General features: G+C 52.0%; 1 protein-coding gene across 5 annotated transcripts; it reads left to right on the forward strand.

Moving 5' to 3' along the window:
* Positions 1-4,851: 4,851 nt before the first annotated feature.
* On the forward strand, positions 4,852-18,984 carry LOC130390782 (catenin delta-1-like). Of its 5 annotated transcripts, none has more exons than XR_008896817.1 (20): positions 4,852-4,995; positions 7,496-7,564; positions 7,890-8,012; positions 8,733-9,010; positions 9,549-9,833; positions 10,574-10,814; positions 11,096-11,318; positions 11,475-11,667; positions 12,049-12,166; positions 12,277-12,433; positions 12,672-12,689; positions 13,086-13,157; positions 13,639-13,766; positions 14,046-14,196; positions 14,636-14,831; positions 15,145-15,347; positions 15,711-15,752; positions 15,878-15,945; positions 16,185-16,294; positions 16,755-18,984. XR_008896817.1 is itself a non-coding variant. In XM_056600914.1 (20 exons), exons 1-20 carry the CDS (start codon positions 4,852-4,854, stop codon positions 16,811-16,813), a joined length of 2,823 nt encoding a protein of 940 aa, XP_056456889.1. In that variant the 3' UTR covers positions 16,814-18,983. The 5 variants fall into 5 exon arrangements, 4 of the variants coding, with proteins under 4 accessions (XP_056456889.1, XP_056456892.1, XP_056456891.1 ...); XM_056600914.1 differs by having other exon boundaries at positions 16,185-16,239; positions 16,755-18,983; XM_056600917.1 differs by lacking the exon at positions 16,185-16,294 and having other exon boundaries at positions 16,755-18,982.
* The last annotated feature ends 511 nt before the right edge of the window (positions 18,985-19,495 follow it).

Below are 19,495 nucleotides of genomic sequence, written 5' to 3' on the forward strand. Positions count from 1 at the left end.
CGTTGCGTCAACGTGGAAACATAGCTAAGCCTTAAGAGGGAGGGATTGCCGTAGTTAACGGACCCAAAAGATACGGGCGCCACACGACATGCTGCCACACGAGGTTGTGTGTAGTATCTGGCGTGTGATCATGGCGTGCAGCCTACGCACCGTCACCAATGCATGCATGTGTGTGGGTGTGCCCCCCCCCTAGCAGAGCACCGTATCTCACCCCCCCCCCGTTGCGTCAACACTTGTGCAGGCACACACAAACTTCCCATTGTTCCCCCCCCCCCCCCCCCCAGAACTGACAGCTGCAGAATTCCCTCTTCTCCGTGATTGAGACTGCGACCGCAGTGTGGTGTTCCCGAGAACGCTGGCGATAACAGAGCGGCTCTGCGTGTGTGTGTGTGTGTGTGTGTGTGTAATTCATCTTCGGTACATGGCCAGAAGAAGGGGCTCATTACTGAAAGGAGATAGTGTGTGGAATGCGTGTGTGCTTGTATTTGCGTGGTGCGTTTGATGGACCAACCACGGGGGGGGATCGCCAGGGTGGGGGTACGTAGATGGTGGTGTTGGAGTGCGTGCGTATGTGTGTGTTTACGTTTGCGTATCTTTGTTCCCTGGGTCCTGGTGACTTGCTGTGGCTTTTCCTCGAGTGCTGGCTGTCCCGGCAGGGTGTGTAGGAACGCAGGGTGCTTGTTTTGTCGGCCCGGCGGAGTTTGAAAGTGTTGAATTTAGCCAGTGACAATGGCAGGAATGTGAGACGTCCCTTTTATCTCGTGTGTGTGTGTGTGTGTGTGTGTGTGTGTGTGTGTGTGTGTGTGTGTGTGTGTGTGTGTGTGTGTGTGTGTGTGTGTGTGTGTGTGTGTGTGTGTGTGTGTGTGTGTGTGTGTGTGTGTGTGTGTGTGTGTGTGTGTGCGCGCGTGCGTGCGTTCCCCCACCCCTCAAGCCTGTGGGTAGTATCAGCCCTTGTCCTTTGACCATATATGGGCGTAAATGTTCCAGTACGGCACAATGTGCTCTCAGGTGGGAGAGTCTGTGGCCGGTGGCGCCGCACCAATTACCCTGCAAACACAAACTTTGCAAGGGCCCGTCTGTATGATGTCATTCAAATGCGGCGTCAGAGCTCCCCCCCCCCATATTCCCTGCTAAAAAAGCATTTTCAACGTTTTCAGACCTTTTGATCGATTTCCTCCCAGGAATTCCCTGTTCTTGTAAATGCCCTTGGCCCTGTTCTAACTAGCCTCCCCATCACGACGGCCCTATTCCGTGTGTGTGTGTGTGTGTGTGTGTGTGTGTGTGTGTGTGTGTGTGCGCGATATCGAGAAACCCGAGCCAACACACCGGTGTTGTATTCCAGCTTAAGGGGAAGTTGGGTATGGCGCAAGGATGACATCATACTCTTCCTCCTAGACGGTTCGCTGAAACTCTGAATCAGACCCCCCCCCCCCCCCCCCCCACACACAGAGACTATCTCAATGCACCGCTGTGCCCACCCCCTCCTTGCAGCAGGTGTCTGCTCAGGTGAAAACAAGTCCCCGTTTGTTTTGTTAACACACACACACCTCTTTTATATAGCGATCCCACGGCCGGAGATATTGGGAAACAGGCGGTGTCAGATTTCGCCTGAGGCCACCCATCCCCCATCGGCTAACACCTGCCGAACCGGTCGTGTGTGTGTGTGTGTGTGTGTGTGTGTGTGTGTGTGTGTGTGTGTGTGTGTGTGTGTGTGTGTGTGTGTGTGTGTGTGTGTGTGTGTGTGTGTGTGTGTGTGTGTGTGTGTGTGTGTGTGTGTGTGTGTGTGTGTGTGTGTGTGTGTGTGTGTGTCCTTTTAAAATCTGGCTGGCCGGGCTCCTCCCACTCCTCCATAGATCAACGGAAGGACCTGCACGTCTGAATCGGCCCCTGGGAACCACACTGTAGAAGGAGACTTCAAAGAGGGGGGCTACTGTTAAGCCTGTGAGGGGGGGGGGGGAATTGTGATGGGAGAGAGAGATGGCAACACGGGGGAGGGAAGAGGGAGGAGACAAAGGGGGGATACGGGCCAACTGTAGAGGCAGGCGGATGAGTAGGCACAGCTTGGGGCGGGCGTGGACTGGTGGGACGGGGGACTGCTGGAGGGACGACGCCAGGGCCCGAGTGGTCAGGCCGACATATGGCTCGGAGGGAGCTGCGTTGGCACGGGCGCCCGTACCACGGCACGCACCGTCGGGCCTTAGTGCTGACGGGGAGCGTCGGGGCTCACCACAGCCTCTCGCTCGGCCCTCTCTCTCTCTCTCTCCGCGGCTACCTCGTGGAGCCGCTCCAGAGAGCGGAGTAAATACAGGGTGTGTCTGGAGCAGGAGGGAGTGTGCTTTGTTGAGCAAACAGAAACCCCTCCCTTCCCTCCCCTAGCTCTCTCTCCCCCCCACTCCCGCTCTGTCTCTCTCCCGCTCTCATCTTCACGTCTGTATGATATTCTCACCACGCTGTCGTTTATTTTGGGTCAGCTGCACACCAAACCCCTAGTCCCCTTGTGTGGAAAACAACATTCGGCCTGCGAGCTTTTCCTCGGCTTCCAGCGCTGTAGCCCTTCCCTCTTCCCCCTTCCCCTCCCCACAAGCCTCCTGTTTCTGGGTGTGGCGTGTTGTTTTTTAAAAGGAGACTATCGCGAGAGAATTTCCATGATAAACAAGAGTTTGAAAGGAAAAATACAGACAGACGCACTCGCTCAGACACACGTCTCTATTTTGGTTCAGTTGTGTCTGCCGCAAGAGGGTCTCTCACTAGCAATCATCTCTCTGGTGTTACTCTGGCAACGGAGACCTCATACAACCGGGGACTGGAGTAGAGACGTCTCCAAGTCTATTACCAGTCTGGGAGCTCCAGGCCCTTTGTGTGGGCCATAAGGGAATGTACTGTAAAAGCGCTGTTATTTTTCTTTTTTTCTTTCTTTCATTCTTTCATTCTTTCACTCTTTCACTCTTTCTTTCTTTCTTTCATTCTTTCATTCTTTCACTCTTTCTTTCTTTCTTTCTTTCTTTCTTTCTTTTTTTCTTTCCTTCTGTGTGTGTGCTTTGGGTTATCTTTTATTCAAAGAGGAGGGATCTCTACAAGTGAAAAGATTGCACGGCCTCGACCCTCTGATTGGTACCGTACAGACAAAATGTGCATAACGATAATCTTTTATCAATTCATATCGCGCTGGTGGCTGAGACTGGGTTTTTGACTGGAGGAGTGTCCGCCCTTGTCTGTGTGTAGCCGTGAGGGCGTTAAAATAAATTAGTGCTTGTAGCGTAGCCGTCTGGAGTCGGTGGTCAGAATTAAGGGTTGTAGTGTATACTTATGCTGCAGCGCATGCAATGAGACACATGGCACGCATTCAAATGGCGTTGCGTACGCTGACATGAGGTAGCAGCCAGCCTAGCACATCACGTGACCCCTGTACTGTCGGGTTGTGCAGACTTCCAGATCCAAGCTCTCCTTTCCAGCTGGTTCTCAACAACGTAGTCTGGTGTGATTTTAATAAAGGTGTGTGTGTGTGTGTGTGTGTGTCGCTGGGTTTGTTGCCGTGTTGAACGTGACTTTTATACACAATTTTTAAGGCAGATGAATAAGGCGTGTGTCTTTGCATACAGTCGCTTCTCAGAGGTTGGGTGTTGTTGACAGGGTAGGTAGTCCCACCTCCCCTGCAGCTTGATGTGTTAACGCTTCCTTCGCTAAGACAATAATGACAAAGTGTGGCATATTTCCACATTGGTAGAATCCACAGGCTCATCATGGCAAACTATATGATGCGATGGCAGCCAACGGCATGTTAATTGGGAACCTAAACATAAATTAAGCTTCTGTCCGAGTGGATCTAGAAAGGTTTGCAACGCCAACTTGTCCGTCATGACCTGTCCGATGAATAACGGCCTATTGTATTCTGAATACTTATTAATGACCAAGCTATTTGCTTGTTCCAGTCAACGCTTATACACTTGAGCACTCTTGTGTTACGCCTTCACTTCCCATCTAAAGGAGGGGGTATCCAATGACACAGAGTACATGTACTCAAGTTGAATTCCAATGTGGCGTCCAAATGTCCAGTGTTCATATTTGAAAAAGAATATCGGCCACTTTGCTCAACCATTCTCGGTATCAAAGTACTGTTCGAAGTCGTCCAAGATCTGAGCGTGTCTCTGTGGGTGAAGGTGTTGAACGGCGCCGCCGTGTGTGTTTGCCTAGCTGTACAGCCACTCTGCGAGCCAGACGCTCCTGGCCTCTCTCTCTCGCTCTCTCTCTCGCTCTCTCTCTCCTCTTTGTTTGCTGTGGTGCGCTAAACAAGCCAGTGTCTCTGTGTAACCGGGCCCCCCCCCTCTGTCCCTCCACCCTCCTCCTCCTTTCTGCTCCACCCTGAACCTCATCCCTGCTCCCCTCTGTCCCTCCACCCTGCTCCTCCTCCAACCTGTCCCCCCTCTGTCCCTCCCCTCTGTCCTTCCCCTCTGTCCCTCCCCTCTGTCCCTCCCCTCTGTTCTTCCCCTCTGTCCCTCTGTCCTTCCCCTCTGTCCCTCCCCCCTCCCCTCTGTCCCTCCCCTCTGTCCCTCCCCTCTGTCCTTCCCCTCTGTTCTTCCCCTCTGTCCCTCTGTCCTTCCCCTTTGTCCCTCCCCCCTCCCTCTGTCCCTCCCCTCTGTCCCTCCCCTCTGTCCCTCCCCTCTGTCCTTCCCCTCTGTTCTTCCCCTCTGTCCCTCTGTCCTTCCCCTCTGTCCCTCCCCCCACCCTCTGTCCCTCCCCTCTGTCCCTCCCCTCTGTCCCTCCACCCTGCTCCTCCTCTCTCCCTCCCCCCCTGCTCCTCCCCCCCGCCCCCCCCCTGCTCCCCTACTCCTGACCCCCCCCCCCCCCAGCTCTATGGAGCAGTGTGGGAGCGCTGCCGCTCTTCTGGAGTCGGTCAGGGAGCAGGAGGCGCAGTTTGAGCAGCTGACCCGGGCGCTGGAGGAGGAGCGGAGGTGGGCGGGCCTCTCCGGCGGGGGACACGCCCCCTCTCACACGCAGGTAACCTCCCCCCCGGTTCTCATCCCGGTTGTCATGAGACCCCCCCTCCTCGCTCTCCCCCCAGGGGGGGCGTGTCTCCCCTCCCATGCTGTCGCACCGATCCGCCATCAGCTGTTGCTGTTTAGGCCGCACCCCCCCCCCCCCCCCGAGCACGCCGATCATCCATCTTCTAACATGCGGTCATCATCCATCGCACCTTTGACCTGCGGGTGGCCTCGGCCCTGCAGCCCATTCCACCAGTCTCTCTCTAACTGGTTATGTCCATACCTTTCACTGCTGTGTGTGTGTGTGTGTGTGTGTGTGTGTGTGTGTGTGTGTGTGTCAGACTCATGTCTGTCAGTCATCCCTGGTCCCTGACGGATCACCCCGTCTGTGCACATAATTGCACAGCTTCTAACATGCGAGGAGACGTCTCTCCCCCCCGACCGCCGGCGGCGTACCTATACCGCAAGTCACCGACCGGATACACTAACAAAGCCTCAGGGCCAACCGCTCACCCTGATCCCCTGACCAAACGGTTTCTCCCCGTGTAAACATCCAGGCTGTTTTTCCTGTTGTCTGAGCATGTCGTGGTATGCATGTGCTCATCAGTTGTGCATGTGCTGATTGGCTACCCACATCTGCCGTGAGTCCATGCTCCATGCATTCGTTCAGCCTCGTGGCGTTGGTGACTGGCACGATTCTGTGATTCCTGACTTCATTCCCGCCTTTTATTTTTGTGTTTTGTTTCATTACAGTACTTCAGTGTTATTAAGCTCCATGCCAGTCTCTTTATTGGGGTATTTAAATGTATCCACTGTTCTAAGTATTCAATACGGTTAAACAACGCTGGCATCGATGTCTGTTGGCATAATTCTAAGCTTCGATTCGGGGTGCTTTTCCCTTTGCCAACGTCTCCTACTGAATCAACAAATAGTGTGGCGTGGCATTTCCTCTATTGACTATCTAACAAACGGCAGATGGACCATCATCCCAAAGCTCCACTCAATGGTCACAGAGCTCCCCTGTTGCTCATCCATGCCACCATATCATCGTCCTCTGACATCGGCAGACGAAACTCTGAAGAACCCCACTGCACCGCTCCCGATCACTACAGCGTTGACTCATGTCCAGCCCGACCCGGGGCTATTTCAGTCCGGGGATGAATGCATCGTCTGTGTGTTCTGAGCGCCATCGCTGCCTGTGTACATTTAAACTGACGGAGGCGAGCGCTGCTGGTTGCGTAACGACCTCAAAGGCTTGACTCCAGCAGGGCTCCCGGTCCCCCGTGTGATTTGTTTACGGCTGGGCTAATTGGTTAGACAGGGCTGGCGGTGAGCCCTCCACTCCCAGGAGCAGTGGCTCTGCGACGGCTTTCTCGTGACACAGGGACGGGCTATAAGGTCCAGAGCCACACAGCGCTGGGGCTCTTGGTGCCCTGCTGCAGCACGGTGCCTCAGCACTCGGGGACTGACACAGGGTACTTTGGGCTAGGACTGCACACGACATTGGGTCCGTCACTGAACAACCATGTTGTGTTTATAATCTTTTTAATCTTTTTAAACGGCTGAACCCTTTGTTCCTTGCCATGAGCGGTTCTCTGGTGTCAAGACCAAGAACCGGAAAGCTGGATTTTCAACTCTGAATATATTGATTACATTTCCTCCAGGCGATGCTTTTAATATGAATAAATTAGTACATGAGTCGAATTGGAAAAGGCAGGCTTACTGGAAACGAGCAGGCGCAGCCCATCTTTCAAGAAGACTTGAAGATGAAACAAATAAGCAGCCTTGAACTAGCTTGGAGACGAGTTCACATTGTCTCCCACTCCAAGAGGAGGCCAAGAGGAACCCCTGCTGGATCCTTCTGGTAGTCTCATTAAATGCATTTCCTTGTGTGCGCTGAAGCTGTAGGAGAGGTGCTTACTGCAGACCCTGTTGGTACTGACGGTGTATGATGAAGGGGATGTGTATGTGTATGGGACAGCTCCGTGTATTTTTTTCTCAAGTCAGCTGCCGCCCTGCATCTCTTGGGGTCCAGTAGTTGTGGAATTTTTATTGCATTGGTTTATTTCTATGCATGCATTTTTTGTGATGCATGCATACGTCCTCCCTTCGTTTAAGTTGATTTTGTGGTAGTTTATCCTTCGAGTTAAAGCTAGATTGTGAGTGCATGGTAAAATACGTACAAGAGCCTAAGTAGGTAAAAATGAGTAGGGAAATGTATTTTAAAATACAGTAAGAGGGGAGTTTCGTCTGTGGCGTTGCAAATAAAGACTCCTAAATGAAAAGTACATGACCTAAAACATAAAATATGTGATTTAGTAACTACATCGCAGTATGTCGCACTCCTTTTTTGAGGAAATGCTTGGGTCCCAGGCGATGATTAAGGTCCTGACGATCAGCTGTGTAAGTTGTCGGAAGTGATGCAGCTTCAGGAGCTGTTATCAACGCGGGTTTGACGCAATCGCATCAGTTTGTGTTTGCCGACTGACTGTGTTGGTTCTTTTCACTCGCCACAGAACGGCTGTCTGGGGGATGCAGACATAGAACGACTGAAGCTGACTGACGGATACATTAACGGAACACAGGTAGGTTTGTGTGTGTGTGTGTGTGTGTGTGTGTGTGTGTGTGTTTACCAACCCTATATTTATCAATATGCCATCTAGGGCTGTACGATAATTAAGATTTTAATTGCAACATATTTTCCTTGTGTTGTGATACCAATTAATCATTGCGGTTGACAGATTGTCGATTTTAATTTAATGTTCAGTTGCGCCTACTGTGTGGAAAAAAACAATAATAAACCGATTATGTTGCAACAGTTTGTCATCTGATTGGACACTGAGAAATCGGTGGCGGTTGCGTCAACCGGTGATTGAGCAAGGGGCTTTAACGTTGTATTTGCGTCACCAGTACAGAATGGTGGACCCCGCCCACGGCGCGCTGGATGAGAGCTACACTCCAGAGGATGATTCACAGGAAGCGCACTCCGTCTTTTCCGACGAAGGGTCGGCGCTGCGGCGGCCAGAAAACGGGGTGAGAAGCGCACTCGCCCACACGTTGTCGCAACACGTCCTCTCAAAGTGCCAGTCTCTTACTCACCCATGGGCCAATGGGCCCCTCCATGCACCATGTCCCTAACGTCCTCTCACAGTGGGAGCAACTCTGTTACTCACCCGTACCCCCGGGGCCCTCCGTGAACCGTGTCCAGGGCTGAACGATTAATCGACTTCAAACCGACATCGCAATGTAATGGAACGTGATTTGCAGAATCGCAATGGCAGCTTACGCATTAACAGTTCAAAATCAGATTTTGGGGGATTTGTTACTGACTGGAGATCAGTAAGATTCATATTTATTTTTATTTTACTATTCAATAGTTAATTAGATGTTATAATATGAATTCATGCATCAATTCATCTTTGAAGGAAAGAGCAGTTTATATGTTGACTCCTTCCATCTCTGGCCTGAAGGAAAGAGCAGTTTATTTGTTGATCCCTTCCAATGTTGTGTTGCTCATTCTATAGAATGATTTATTGCTTGTTTAGTTAATAATACAGAACATAAGGAACATCACAATCGCAATATTGGTTGAAATAATCTCGATTTAAATTATTTCCCCGAAACGTTCAGCCCTAACCGTGTCGCTAATGTCGTCCCCCCCCTCTCCCAGTGGCTGCCGCTCTGTTACCCCCCCGTACCACTGGGCCCCCCTCCATGTCCCGCGACCCTAACATGGTTCTCCCCTCCCCCCAGCACCCCCAGATGATGATGAAGAAGCCCCTGGTGGCCCGCTCGGTCCACCCCTCGGAGGGTCTGACGGTGGACGGCGGCATGATGGCGCCCAGCATGGGCAGCTACACCGCCACGCTGGACCGCTACCGGCAGGCCGCCCCCGCCGACTACCCCACCGCCACCGTGCCCCGCAACTACCACTACGGGCCCCCCGCCGGCTACGACGACTACCGGCCCGGCCCCCCGTCGGAGGCCTACTCCAGCATGAGCAGGGGCACGCGCATGGACGAGCGCTACCGGTGAGCACCCTGCACCCACCACGACCTTACTCCATGAAGCTCATGCTTTAGGGTCAGCTCAGGAGGCGGTCATTCCTTCTGTATTGCCTTACGCTTGATGGACATGACCACGTTTTGTTTTTTTTCGTTTAAAAGGTCATGCAGCACTTGGCTACCCACGTCTGCAAACGATATACCAAATAAGTTCAAAGGAACTCTCTCTCTCGGTCTGTCTGTAAAAGAAAATCTTGATAGTCCGTGGTATGTTTTTTATTTTGTTTTCTAATGCAATCAGTCAATCTCATCTTCGAATCCTCCGCAATCTTTTTTTTAATTAGCTGATGGGGTATTTTAATGAGCGGTGTTGTGGATGTTGGGAGTGAGTCAGACCTCCTACTAAAACATGTACAAGTATCCACTGTTATATTACCCTACGCTTAATGGACATGCCTAGTTTGTCCAAGACCCTGCGCTGCAGACTTGTATCCATGGCTACAACAGAACCCCGCCAGTGGCTGCCTTCTCTGTCGTCATGGCTGCCCCTCTCGCCCCCCCCAAGGCCCATGGACGGCTACAGGACCCTGGACTCCGGGTACCGGGCCCCCAGCCGCCAGCAGATGGACCCCTACGGCGCCCAGCCCCAGGTGGCCCGCGGCGTGCGGGGCATGGGCTCGGCCATGGACATGCGCTACGGGCAGTACGGGCCCGAGGACGACCAGCGCAGCCTGGGCTACGACGACCTGCACTACGACATGGGGCCGCCCCCAATGCACCCGGGGGGCTACGGCACCATGCCCCGCCTGGGGGGCCACGGGCCGGCAGGCATGGACCGGCGCCGGCTCAGGTGAGGGCAAGACACAAACGTAGCAGTATTAGCCGTAGCAGTAGGCCTAGCAGTAGCAGTAGTCCCAGCAGTAGACTTTATGTTCGCTGTTGAAGACAAACAAAGACATGTATATTTTATTACAAATGATCAGACATATTGAAAATTGGTAGACACACATTTTACTCAAGTTAAGGTATTGTTATTTTTAAATTACGACTTGAGTAAATGCGATAGCTTTCATTTTAATAACCACTTAAGTTATAGTACAAAAGTAAGTGTGGGGCCACTATCTGGATCTGGATGATTTTAATCTGGATGTTTGGACATCATTTTGATCCGTTTACTTCTACCAAAGGAAGTGGGCTGGATTTGAACAGGAAGAAGTACTCGCTACAGGAAATAATAGACCTCTCGTTTATCTATGAACTATATCCTGACTATACTATATCTAATTATTTTGTTGAAAGCACTTTCTTTCTTTTTTTGAAGTTCATGTAGCACTTGGTTAACCACATCTGCAAACTATTTCCCAAATAAAAAGAAACGGGAACTCGCACTCGGTCTGTCGGTAAAAGAACATGGTTATAGTCAATGGTTTGATTGTGAAATCGAATCCTACGTGATATATTTGAAATGACTGGTCGGGTATTATAAAGAGCTCTGTTGTGACTGTTCGGAGTGTTGCTGTTCCTACTTAAACATGAACAAGGATCCAGTGTAGCTGACGCCTCACTAATTTAAACATGCTCTATCTGCAGGAGCTGCGAGGATACTTTAGACGGAGACATGGGCGGGGTGGACCCCTACGTCTGGGGGGTCCCCGGGACCATGGAGAGGGGGAGCATGGCCTCATTGGACAGCACACTGAGGAAGGGCCCGCCCCCTTCCTGGAGACAGCCGGAGCTTCCCGAGGTGATCGCCATGTTGAACTACCGCCTGGACCCCGTCAAGACCAACGCCGCCGCCTACCTGCAGCACCTCACCTTTAAGAACGACAAGGTAGACACGCGCATGCAAGTGACCTTCCATGCACGTGAACATGCACTCATGCGTGCACACACACGCACTTCCTAAAGCAAACGCACACACACGTGCGCAAGTACACCTCCTCAATCACATACGGTCCCTTACCGTTTAAGAACAACGATCATGTTGTTGGTGTGTCTGGGAGGAGCTCCACCGAGCTGCCCCTCGCCGAACCTGAAAGGGGGGGGGGTGAGCCGTTCTCTGGGCGCCAGACTCTAGGAGCGACTCTCAAGGCGTGCCGTGTTGTGTTCCAGGTCAAGTCAGACGTTCGGCGGCTGAAGGGCATCCCGGCGCTGGTGTCCATGCTGGACCACCCCAAGAAGGAGGTGCACCACTCAGCGTGCGGCGCGCTCAAGAACATCTCGTTCGGCCGCGACGCCGACAACAAGATTGCCATCAAGAACTGCGACGGCGTGACGGGCTTGGTGCGGCTGCTGAGGAAGACCCACGAGCAGGACCTCACCGACACCATCACAGGTAACCCCCCCCCCCCCCCCCCCCCCGTGCATACGCACACACACGAAGACGGACGTGTGTTGTGCCGGACTCGAATGCATCGCTGCGTCGCAATAGCATCGCCAAGCATCTTGCAACGGTTTGTAACGGGCGCTCCTCTTCCTCGCCGCGCCCCAGGCACCCTGTGGAACCTGTCGTCCCACGACGTGGTGAAGATGGAGATCGTGGACCACGCGCTGCACGCCCTCTCCGACGAGGTGATGGTGCCGCGCTCGGGCTGGGAGCGGAGCAGCGACGCCGGGGAGGAGAACTGCAAGCCACGCCACCTGGAGTGGGAGACGGCGCTCACCAACACGGCCGGCTGCCTCAGGTGAGGAGGGGGGGAGAGGGAGGGAGGGGGAGGCAGGGGTGATGATGAGAGGAGGGCGAGGGGAAGGCAGGAGAGAGGGTAAGGCAGGGGGGATGATGATGAGTGGGGGGAGAGCGGGGAAGGCAGTGGTGACAATGAGAGAGGGGAAGGCAGGGGTTATGATGTGAGGAGGGAGGGAGGGAGGGGAAGGAAGGGATGATGTTGATAATATGAGAGGGGACGGCAGGGATGATGATGATAATGAGAGAGGGGAAGGCAGGGGTGAGAAGGGGGAGGGAAGGAGGGGGAGACACGAGTGGTGGCGTGAGGCGAGAAAACGATCGTTTTGGTTTGTTTGTTGTTTTTAAAACCTACTCCTCTGCCATGCCCACCCCAAAACAGGAACGTGAGTTCGGAGCGCAGCGAGGCCCGGAGGAAGCTACGGGAGTGCACCGGCCTCGTGGACTCCCTCATGTACATCGTCCAGTCGCAGATCAACCGCAAAGACGTGGACAACAAGGTACGCCTGAACCAACGCCTCGGCGATGAGCTTCAAACCCTCACACTGCTACAGGTTGTTTTGTTTGTTTCTATGGACTGTGGTAACCCCGCCTCTCTCCTCTCCTCTAGTTGGTGGAGAACAGCGTGTGTCTGCTGAGGAATCTGTCCTATCACGTCCACCGCGAGATCCCCGGCTGCGAGCGCTTCTCCGAGTCCGTGCCCCTGAACCAGGGCCCCGCCCCCGGCTCCCAGAAGGGCAGCTGCTTCAGCTCCAAGAAGGGCAAAGGTCAGTGTCGAGCTGTCAGTGTTGCTGTGTGAAATACTGCGGGTGTTGCTTCCCAAAGGTCGCCGCCCCGCTGTGTCGGGGCGTGTGTGTGCAGGGAGCACCTATTGCTGTGTTTTTCTTCTCACAGTCTTACCCTCCTTTTCCGTTTGCCTCCTCCCTCTCTCTGGCCTCTCTTTATCTTTACCTCCCTCCCTCTCCTTTTCCCCTCATCCTACGGCCTGACGTGGGCTCTGTTTAGATGAGTGGTTTTCCAAAGGTAAGCTTCCCCTGTCGGATGTTCCACTTTCCCCGGCCTGCGCTCTTGTCTCGGTTGATTCCCGGACGCCATATCCCTCCATCCTGCATCGCCCGTCACTGTACTAACATGTCTGAATGCATCACCATGACGATAATGCTTGCCCATCATCATCATGCATGCAGGTATGCGTTACTTGGCGTCCGCCAGTAAAAACTGCATGGTGCCCTTGCTTGTGTCACTGCCTGCCTTGACCCAGCATCATAACGCCTGCAGAGGGAGAGGGCTGTGGACCCCCTCTCCCCCACCATCCAGTGTCTCCGCCAACCCGTCCTTAACCCTCTCACAGGCCTGCTCCCAACTCAACCCATCTCACCCCTCCCCCCTCTCTCCCCCCCCCCCACCCCCCACCCCCAGGAAAGAAGGACGACGACGACGACGGAAGCGGAGACCAAGTCGACATCCCCAAGAGAACGACAGCCGCCAAAGGTATGCACGCCCCCCCCCCACCCCCGGGCCTCTGGATAGCCATCCGTCACGCTCCGGGCTAGCGGGAGGCTTGTCATACGCTGTGCAAAGCCCCCCCCCCCCATGACTGTCGCAGGCTGTTCGTGCCATCTGTGCCTCCACCTCTGCCTGCTAGTCAGTGCTTCTGCTTTTCGTAAAAGAAGAAGCATTGGACAGCAGAATAAATAAATGACGGTCAACGCCATCTGTCATTATCTATTTATCCATCGACCGAATAGCGGAAATGTACTTGTGAGACACGCTGTCCGCACCGTGCTTAATTCAGTCAATACGCTCTCGGAGAGCTGAGAACGGCGCCCATGTCTTTGGCCGGTCAATAACTTGGTACTGAACTCTGTATCAAGGCATTGACCGTCAATGGACCTCAGCCGCAGCAGAGACCCTGGCTCTAAGGAGAAGGCTTCAGCGCGGGTCTCATCATGCCATGTCTCCCCTCCCTAAGGCTACGAACTGCTGTACCAGCCAGAGGTGGTGCGGCTGTACACCTCCCTGCTGCGGGAGAGCAAGAACGCATCGGTGCTGGAGGCGGCCGCCGGTGCCATCCAGAACCTGTGTGCCGGCCGTTGGACGGTAAGCGACCCAGACGCACCAGTCCCTACCCCACTGTAAAGGGGAGACCGTCCTTTTAAGACCTACCCACGCTGGACAGACCCACCACAGAGATGGATATCGCCACCTGGATCAGGGCAAAACAATGGCTAGCTAACTGCTCACAGTTCTTGAATTACTGTTATATTAATTGCAGGACCACATCTGGTGTGTATTTAACAGATTATATCTGGGGTGTATTCTGTTGTGACCGGATGTGAAGGCTAAGTCCAGCCCCTCTAACCCGGCTCCTCCCTGCAGTACGGCCGCTACATCCGGGCCACGGTGCGCCTGGAGAAGGGTCTGCCCATGATGGCGGAGCTGCTGGCCCACGGCAACGACCGCGTGGTGCGCGCCATGTCCGGGGCGCTCAGGAACCTCGCCATCGACAACCGCAACAAAGAGCTGCTGGGTAAACGGCCACCTCCTGTTCTGGCTTAACGAGGGTTCGATCGCTGGGTAATAAAAACCGACGCATTTCCTCTGGTGGACTCCAGAGTGTCTCGGTAATGGTGGAAAGTCATGGCGAGTGGTTTGTCGGGACTAAACCTTGCCCCAGCGCGGATCGAACCCCTACGTCTTAACGACGTTAATGCCTTGCTTTACCAACTGGGAGACATTGATCCACAATGTTATTATTTATTTTTTGTGTTCTTTATCTCAGGGTTGTTTCTTTTGAATAACTTTTGTGTACCTTTTTGTACGGTGGCCTTGAGTGCCCAGAAAGGCGCCTACAAATTATTATTATTATTATTATCATTGTGATCATATGCGCTGACATTGGAGAGTCGATTTGGGGCTGAGCACCTGATGAATGACCCCCCTCCCCCCCTCTCTCTTCCCTCCCCCAGGGAAGCACGCGGTGCCCCACCTGGTGGCGGACCTGCCGGGCGGCCCCGCCCAGTCGGCCCGGCCCCTGTCGGAGGAGACGGTGGTGTCGGTGCTCAGCACGCTGGCCGAGGTGCTGGGGGGGGGCAGCCTGGAGGCAGCCAAGACGCTGCGCACCTCGCAGGGCATCGAGCGGCTGGTGCTCATCAGCAAGGACGGGTAGGTGGGGGTCCCTCAACGTGGGGGGGGGGGGGGGGGCGGGGGCATGCGACCACCATACATGTGACCCAGAGAAGTGTCTTTAGTGCATCTGACCCATACATGTGACATGTGACCCTAAGAAGTGACGTTTGTGCATTTGACCCCGTACATGTAACCCCTGATCCATGAAGTGTCTTTAGGTCATGTGACCCCATACATGTGACATGTCGCCACCATACATGAAGCCCTTCCCCGCCGGGTGCTGGGAGGATTCTGTGTGTGTGTGTGTGTGTGTGAGTCCGGTGCTGACGGCGGTTTGTGTGCTTCGCAGTAAGCGCTCTGAGCGGGAGGTGCGTGCGGCCGGCCAGGTGCTGCAGCTGGTCTGGGGCCACAAGGAGCTGCGCCGGCCCCTGGAGAAGGACGGCTGGAAGAAGGCCGACTTCGCCGTCAACCTCAGCGGCGTCAACGGCAGCACCAACGGGGGCCGCGCCAACGGTAGCTACGACGACGGGACCCTGCCGCTGCTGGACAGAGGTGTGTGTGTGTGTCTTATGAGGGATCAGGGAGCCTGAATTTAATAATAAAGTATGGCGCGGCTAGAATTCAGATGACTGACCACGCTATCCAGAAAGACAAACAAAACGCAATTTACCACATGCTAGTTCTTTATCAGCAGGTTTCATTGAGCCATGTGTTTGAAATTTGCCAGATCCCGTTTTATATTTAGATAATTCCAGTGGCCTTTTTACAGTTCCCCAAAACGACAATTGGTTGGTGTTCGAAAGTAAAATAAAAGGGAAATGGGCAAAGCAGTAAAAGCTTGATTTGTGTTTAAGTGCAGCTGAAGTTGGGAGTCGTGTGTTTCTCTAACTTATGATATTTGGTTTGCTTCAACAGGGGAGAAGAGGGACATGATCCCCCTGAACGACCTGGGACCCGGTCAGTACATCTCTAAAACACCCCCTCTTCCCCTTCCTATCCTTTAGCCTTTCAATTTCCCCACTGGCCGTGTCTGTTGAATCGATGTACTAAACGTCCTCCCCACTTCAATGCTCCCCATGCAGAAGGCTACACCACACTGGAGCAGAAGGAGAGGAGACACACTCTAGAACACACCACAGACACTTTACCGGTAAGTCCCCCTGCCCGACAGACAAACAGGCATTCACCTGATCCCACGTTGTCTTAACGGCTCTAACCTGCTCTCCTTCTCTCACTTGCACTTCCTAAAGAAATGAATTAACACTTTTGTCGGTGCCTTAACATCCTTCTGAGGCCTCACGGTATGCTCACTCTGTGGTGCGCCCTCACACTTCTTTCCTCTTCCTCCTGGCTTCTCTGTCTCTCTCTCTCTCTGTCTCTCTCTCTCAGCGAGGGGTGTATGGGCCCAGAAAGGGCTCCCTTCCCCTCCTGGACTCCTACGATGGTTAGCCACCACCCCATCCCTCCTCCCTCTCCCCTCCTCTGCATGTCACAGCATGGTATGTGCTGCATGGAGACGCTGGCTCGCGCTCTTCCCTTTTCTCTGTGTTCTAACATCGTTCAAACCTGTCCAATAACCCTCTTCTTCGGGGAACCAACGCTGTCCTCTGTTGTGGTGCTAAACCGTTGCTGGTGTGTTTGGTTACCTTGATGTTCCAGCGTCCTACTGCAGTGTCTTTGTTTTTTGCGTGTGGGTAAGCATATGTTTGCCCACGTCGGGTGGAAACGTATGAGAGGGTGCACAACCCTGACCTCTCACCCCTCCACCCAGGATCGGGTTTATTGTAATCCTAAAATGACACGTTGTTGCTGTTGTCGTGCGTGCGGTTAACCATGGGTGTACCATAGTCTGTCTGTGCAGTCTGTATTTTATTTCTAAGTTTTAATATGGACGCGTCATCTTGTTCTGACCTTCCCGCTCACAAATGGTTATTTCTTTTTTTTTTTTTCCTTTTCTAGAAAAACTGATTGTGTGCATCACTCAGAACGGGCCTTCCCTGCCTTACCACTGCTACTGATGAGCAACGACCAGAGACGGACAGACACACACACGCATACACACAGACACAAACAGAAACACACAAAGACTCTCTCTCTCCCAGTCTGTCGCTTGCTCTCTCTACACTCTCGGCTCCCCCCTCCCCTCTCCTTTTTGTACCCTGTTGCTCGCTGATCGCTTCAAGTGGATATAAAGAAAGCGAGGATCCAAAGAAAACGGTTGTGTTGCAGTCGACCGATCGACCGAGACCACACAATCGTTTGATGTTTTTTTTTTTTCGTCTTCCTTTTTTTTTTTACAAATTCATTGTAGCGTCAGATGTATTGTCTTAAATTATATTTCTTAGCTCTAAAAACTCTAAAGGCAATCAATGTATGTCGACAATCATCTTTTTTTCCCAGTCATTTTTATTTTTTGTATCCTGTTGCTGCCAAGTCCTGCATCCAAAATAAATATGTTTGTAGAAATCTCTTTTAGGGTATTTACTGTACATAACAATAGTGACATGGGACGACTGCATTTCTCCTTTTCTATATATATATAAATATAATACTGGTATATATTTTAAAGTTGAGCTTAATTTAAATGGTCCAGTATGATGGGACCAGTAAGATGGAACCAGTAAGGGGACGCCAGGAGAAGCTGCTGGGAATCTGGGACACAGAAACCGGGCGGCTTTCGACTCCGCGTTTGACGTTTGTACAGAAGTTATTCCGTCTGAAGATATTTTCTCTGGTCGCAAACGTGCTCGGATGCAGGCCAACAGGAAGGAGTGTGTATATATTTGATACGGTCAACCTGTGGGCAGGTGTGTTTATGTGTGCGTGTGAGAGTGTAAGAATACGGACCGTGGAATGTGTGTGCACGCGGTAAGGGATCATGCGTCAAGGACTGGCCCAATAATGCCGTGCGTTTATTTAATGTTATTTTTCTTTTGTTTCCCTGACCTTATGTCATGGTGAAAACAAAAGAAAACCTTCCAATGTTCATTTTCTGTTAGTTCAAATTTACTAACTGGCTCTTTTTGTTTTGACTTGTGACTTTATTTCCTAAACCTTTCCCTCAATTAAAGTGATGGTTCAGCCGCTGGATCGATTGGTCATCTGGAAGGGTCTGTTTGTTACAATGCAGTCAAACTCTTGGTTTGAAGCGGAGACTGATTTCACTGAGGAGTACAAATACAGAAAGTAACTGATGCGGTTGAGAGTGAACAGTTCTCCATCAAACTTAAAAATAAGACAATGAACCACAGAGAGAAGCTGATTCAGCACATTAAGTTGTTCAGCTGTTCCAGAACTGGAAGGAAACGCTAACCTCAGAGTCCCAACGGTTTATACGCTCTCTAAAAGGATGTCATGGTAACTTCATTACTCCTCGGGATGGGGTCTGCGTCTGAGCAGTGCTGAGAGTGAGAAAAAGACTTCACCCTGCTCGAAGGAAAGCAGCGGTGGACGTTAAGGATGGGAACTGAAAAAGCACATTTTAGATATTCATTGTGTAATTGTTTTGACATATTTTCTTATTTTGGGAGTTGGTATGTTTGGGAGTGGTGGGTGGTGACGTTATGCAAATCTTTTAATTCCATGTTTTACCACTATTTTGTTCATTTTTAAGTGGTGTATGTGACCAATCATCTGTTTTCTTGTGTTTTTCTACACAGTATATCTGTCATAATGCGTATCTGTGAAACACCATACCATTCGTACCTGCCTTGGCTCTCTGAAAAATACATTTTTTTCAGTAAACTTGTAACTGGCAATACCGTTTGTTTTGTTTTTATAAATAAAGATTTTCTTAGACAATTTAAGACTCTGACCTTGCGTACAGGTTATTTGTGTTGGCCGCAGTGTTCTCTCTATAACCATGATGTAGCAGAGACTTGCAAGTCCATTATTAAAATTAACTTTTAGATCCATTTCTAATGTGCATGTAGACTGAAGACAGTATGGTTCTAACCAATAACCTTAAACTCTAGCCGTCTGAACCATTCCTCATCCACAGAGCAGGCTAGGCTCTGAACAGGTGGTAGGCTGACCCGCGTCTCCTCCGGATAAACGGCGATATTAAAACACCTTCCGGTTGACATTCACTTCATTGTGTCCTATTAGCTCTTTCTTTGTAATACAAAACTAATGCCTTTATTTTATTTAATACATCTTGGCCACTAAACCCCACATCTGCCTAAATATAGCTGGTTATTCTAACCCTGCCGGCTGCCGTACGACGGCTGGTCATGACAAGAGTCTGAATTGTTGAACCCAACCCAGAGAGTCATGCTCAGAAACCGGTGACCGGAGTCCGAGTGTTTCAGCCTTTCCCCCGTCACCTCCTCCAGTCCTGTCAGCGTTACGTCGTGCTTGAGGGAGCAGCGTGTTTCGTAACTGGTGATTCGTGTGAACGTTATCCTGACTCAGCCCGGTAGAGCTGTGTGACCGATCGCTGATGTCCACACACGACTTAACACCTCGGTGCAGCTGCTGGCTCACAAGGCCTTCGAAGGCATTTAGTCGAGTGTTAAGTGGGTTTTCTGGGTATGTCTTGTATACACAGGACTCCGTGGTAACATGTCCTCCAGAAATGTCGCCACGCCCATGTCCTATATTCATGTGCAATTATAGTCTAAGTTAGGGAAGGATTTAAAAAAGCAACCCTGACTTTGCCAGGGTTGTATTTTTTTCCACGGATGGAAGTCTGATATCCA

This window comes from Gadus chalcogrammus, chromosome 10 (assembly GCF_026213295.1).
Source record: "Gadus chalcogrammus isolate NIFS_2021 chromosome 10, NIFS_Gcha_1.0, whole genome shotgun sequence".
NCBI lineage: Eukaryota > Metazoa > Chordata > Actinopteri > Gadiformes > Gadidae > Gadus > Gadus chalcogrammus.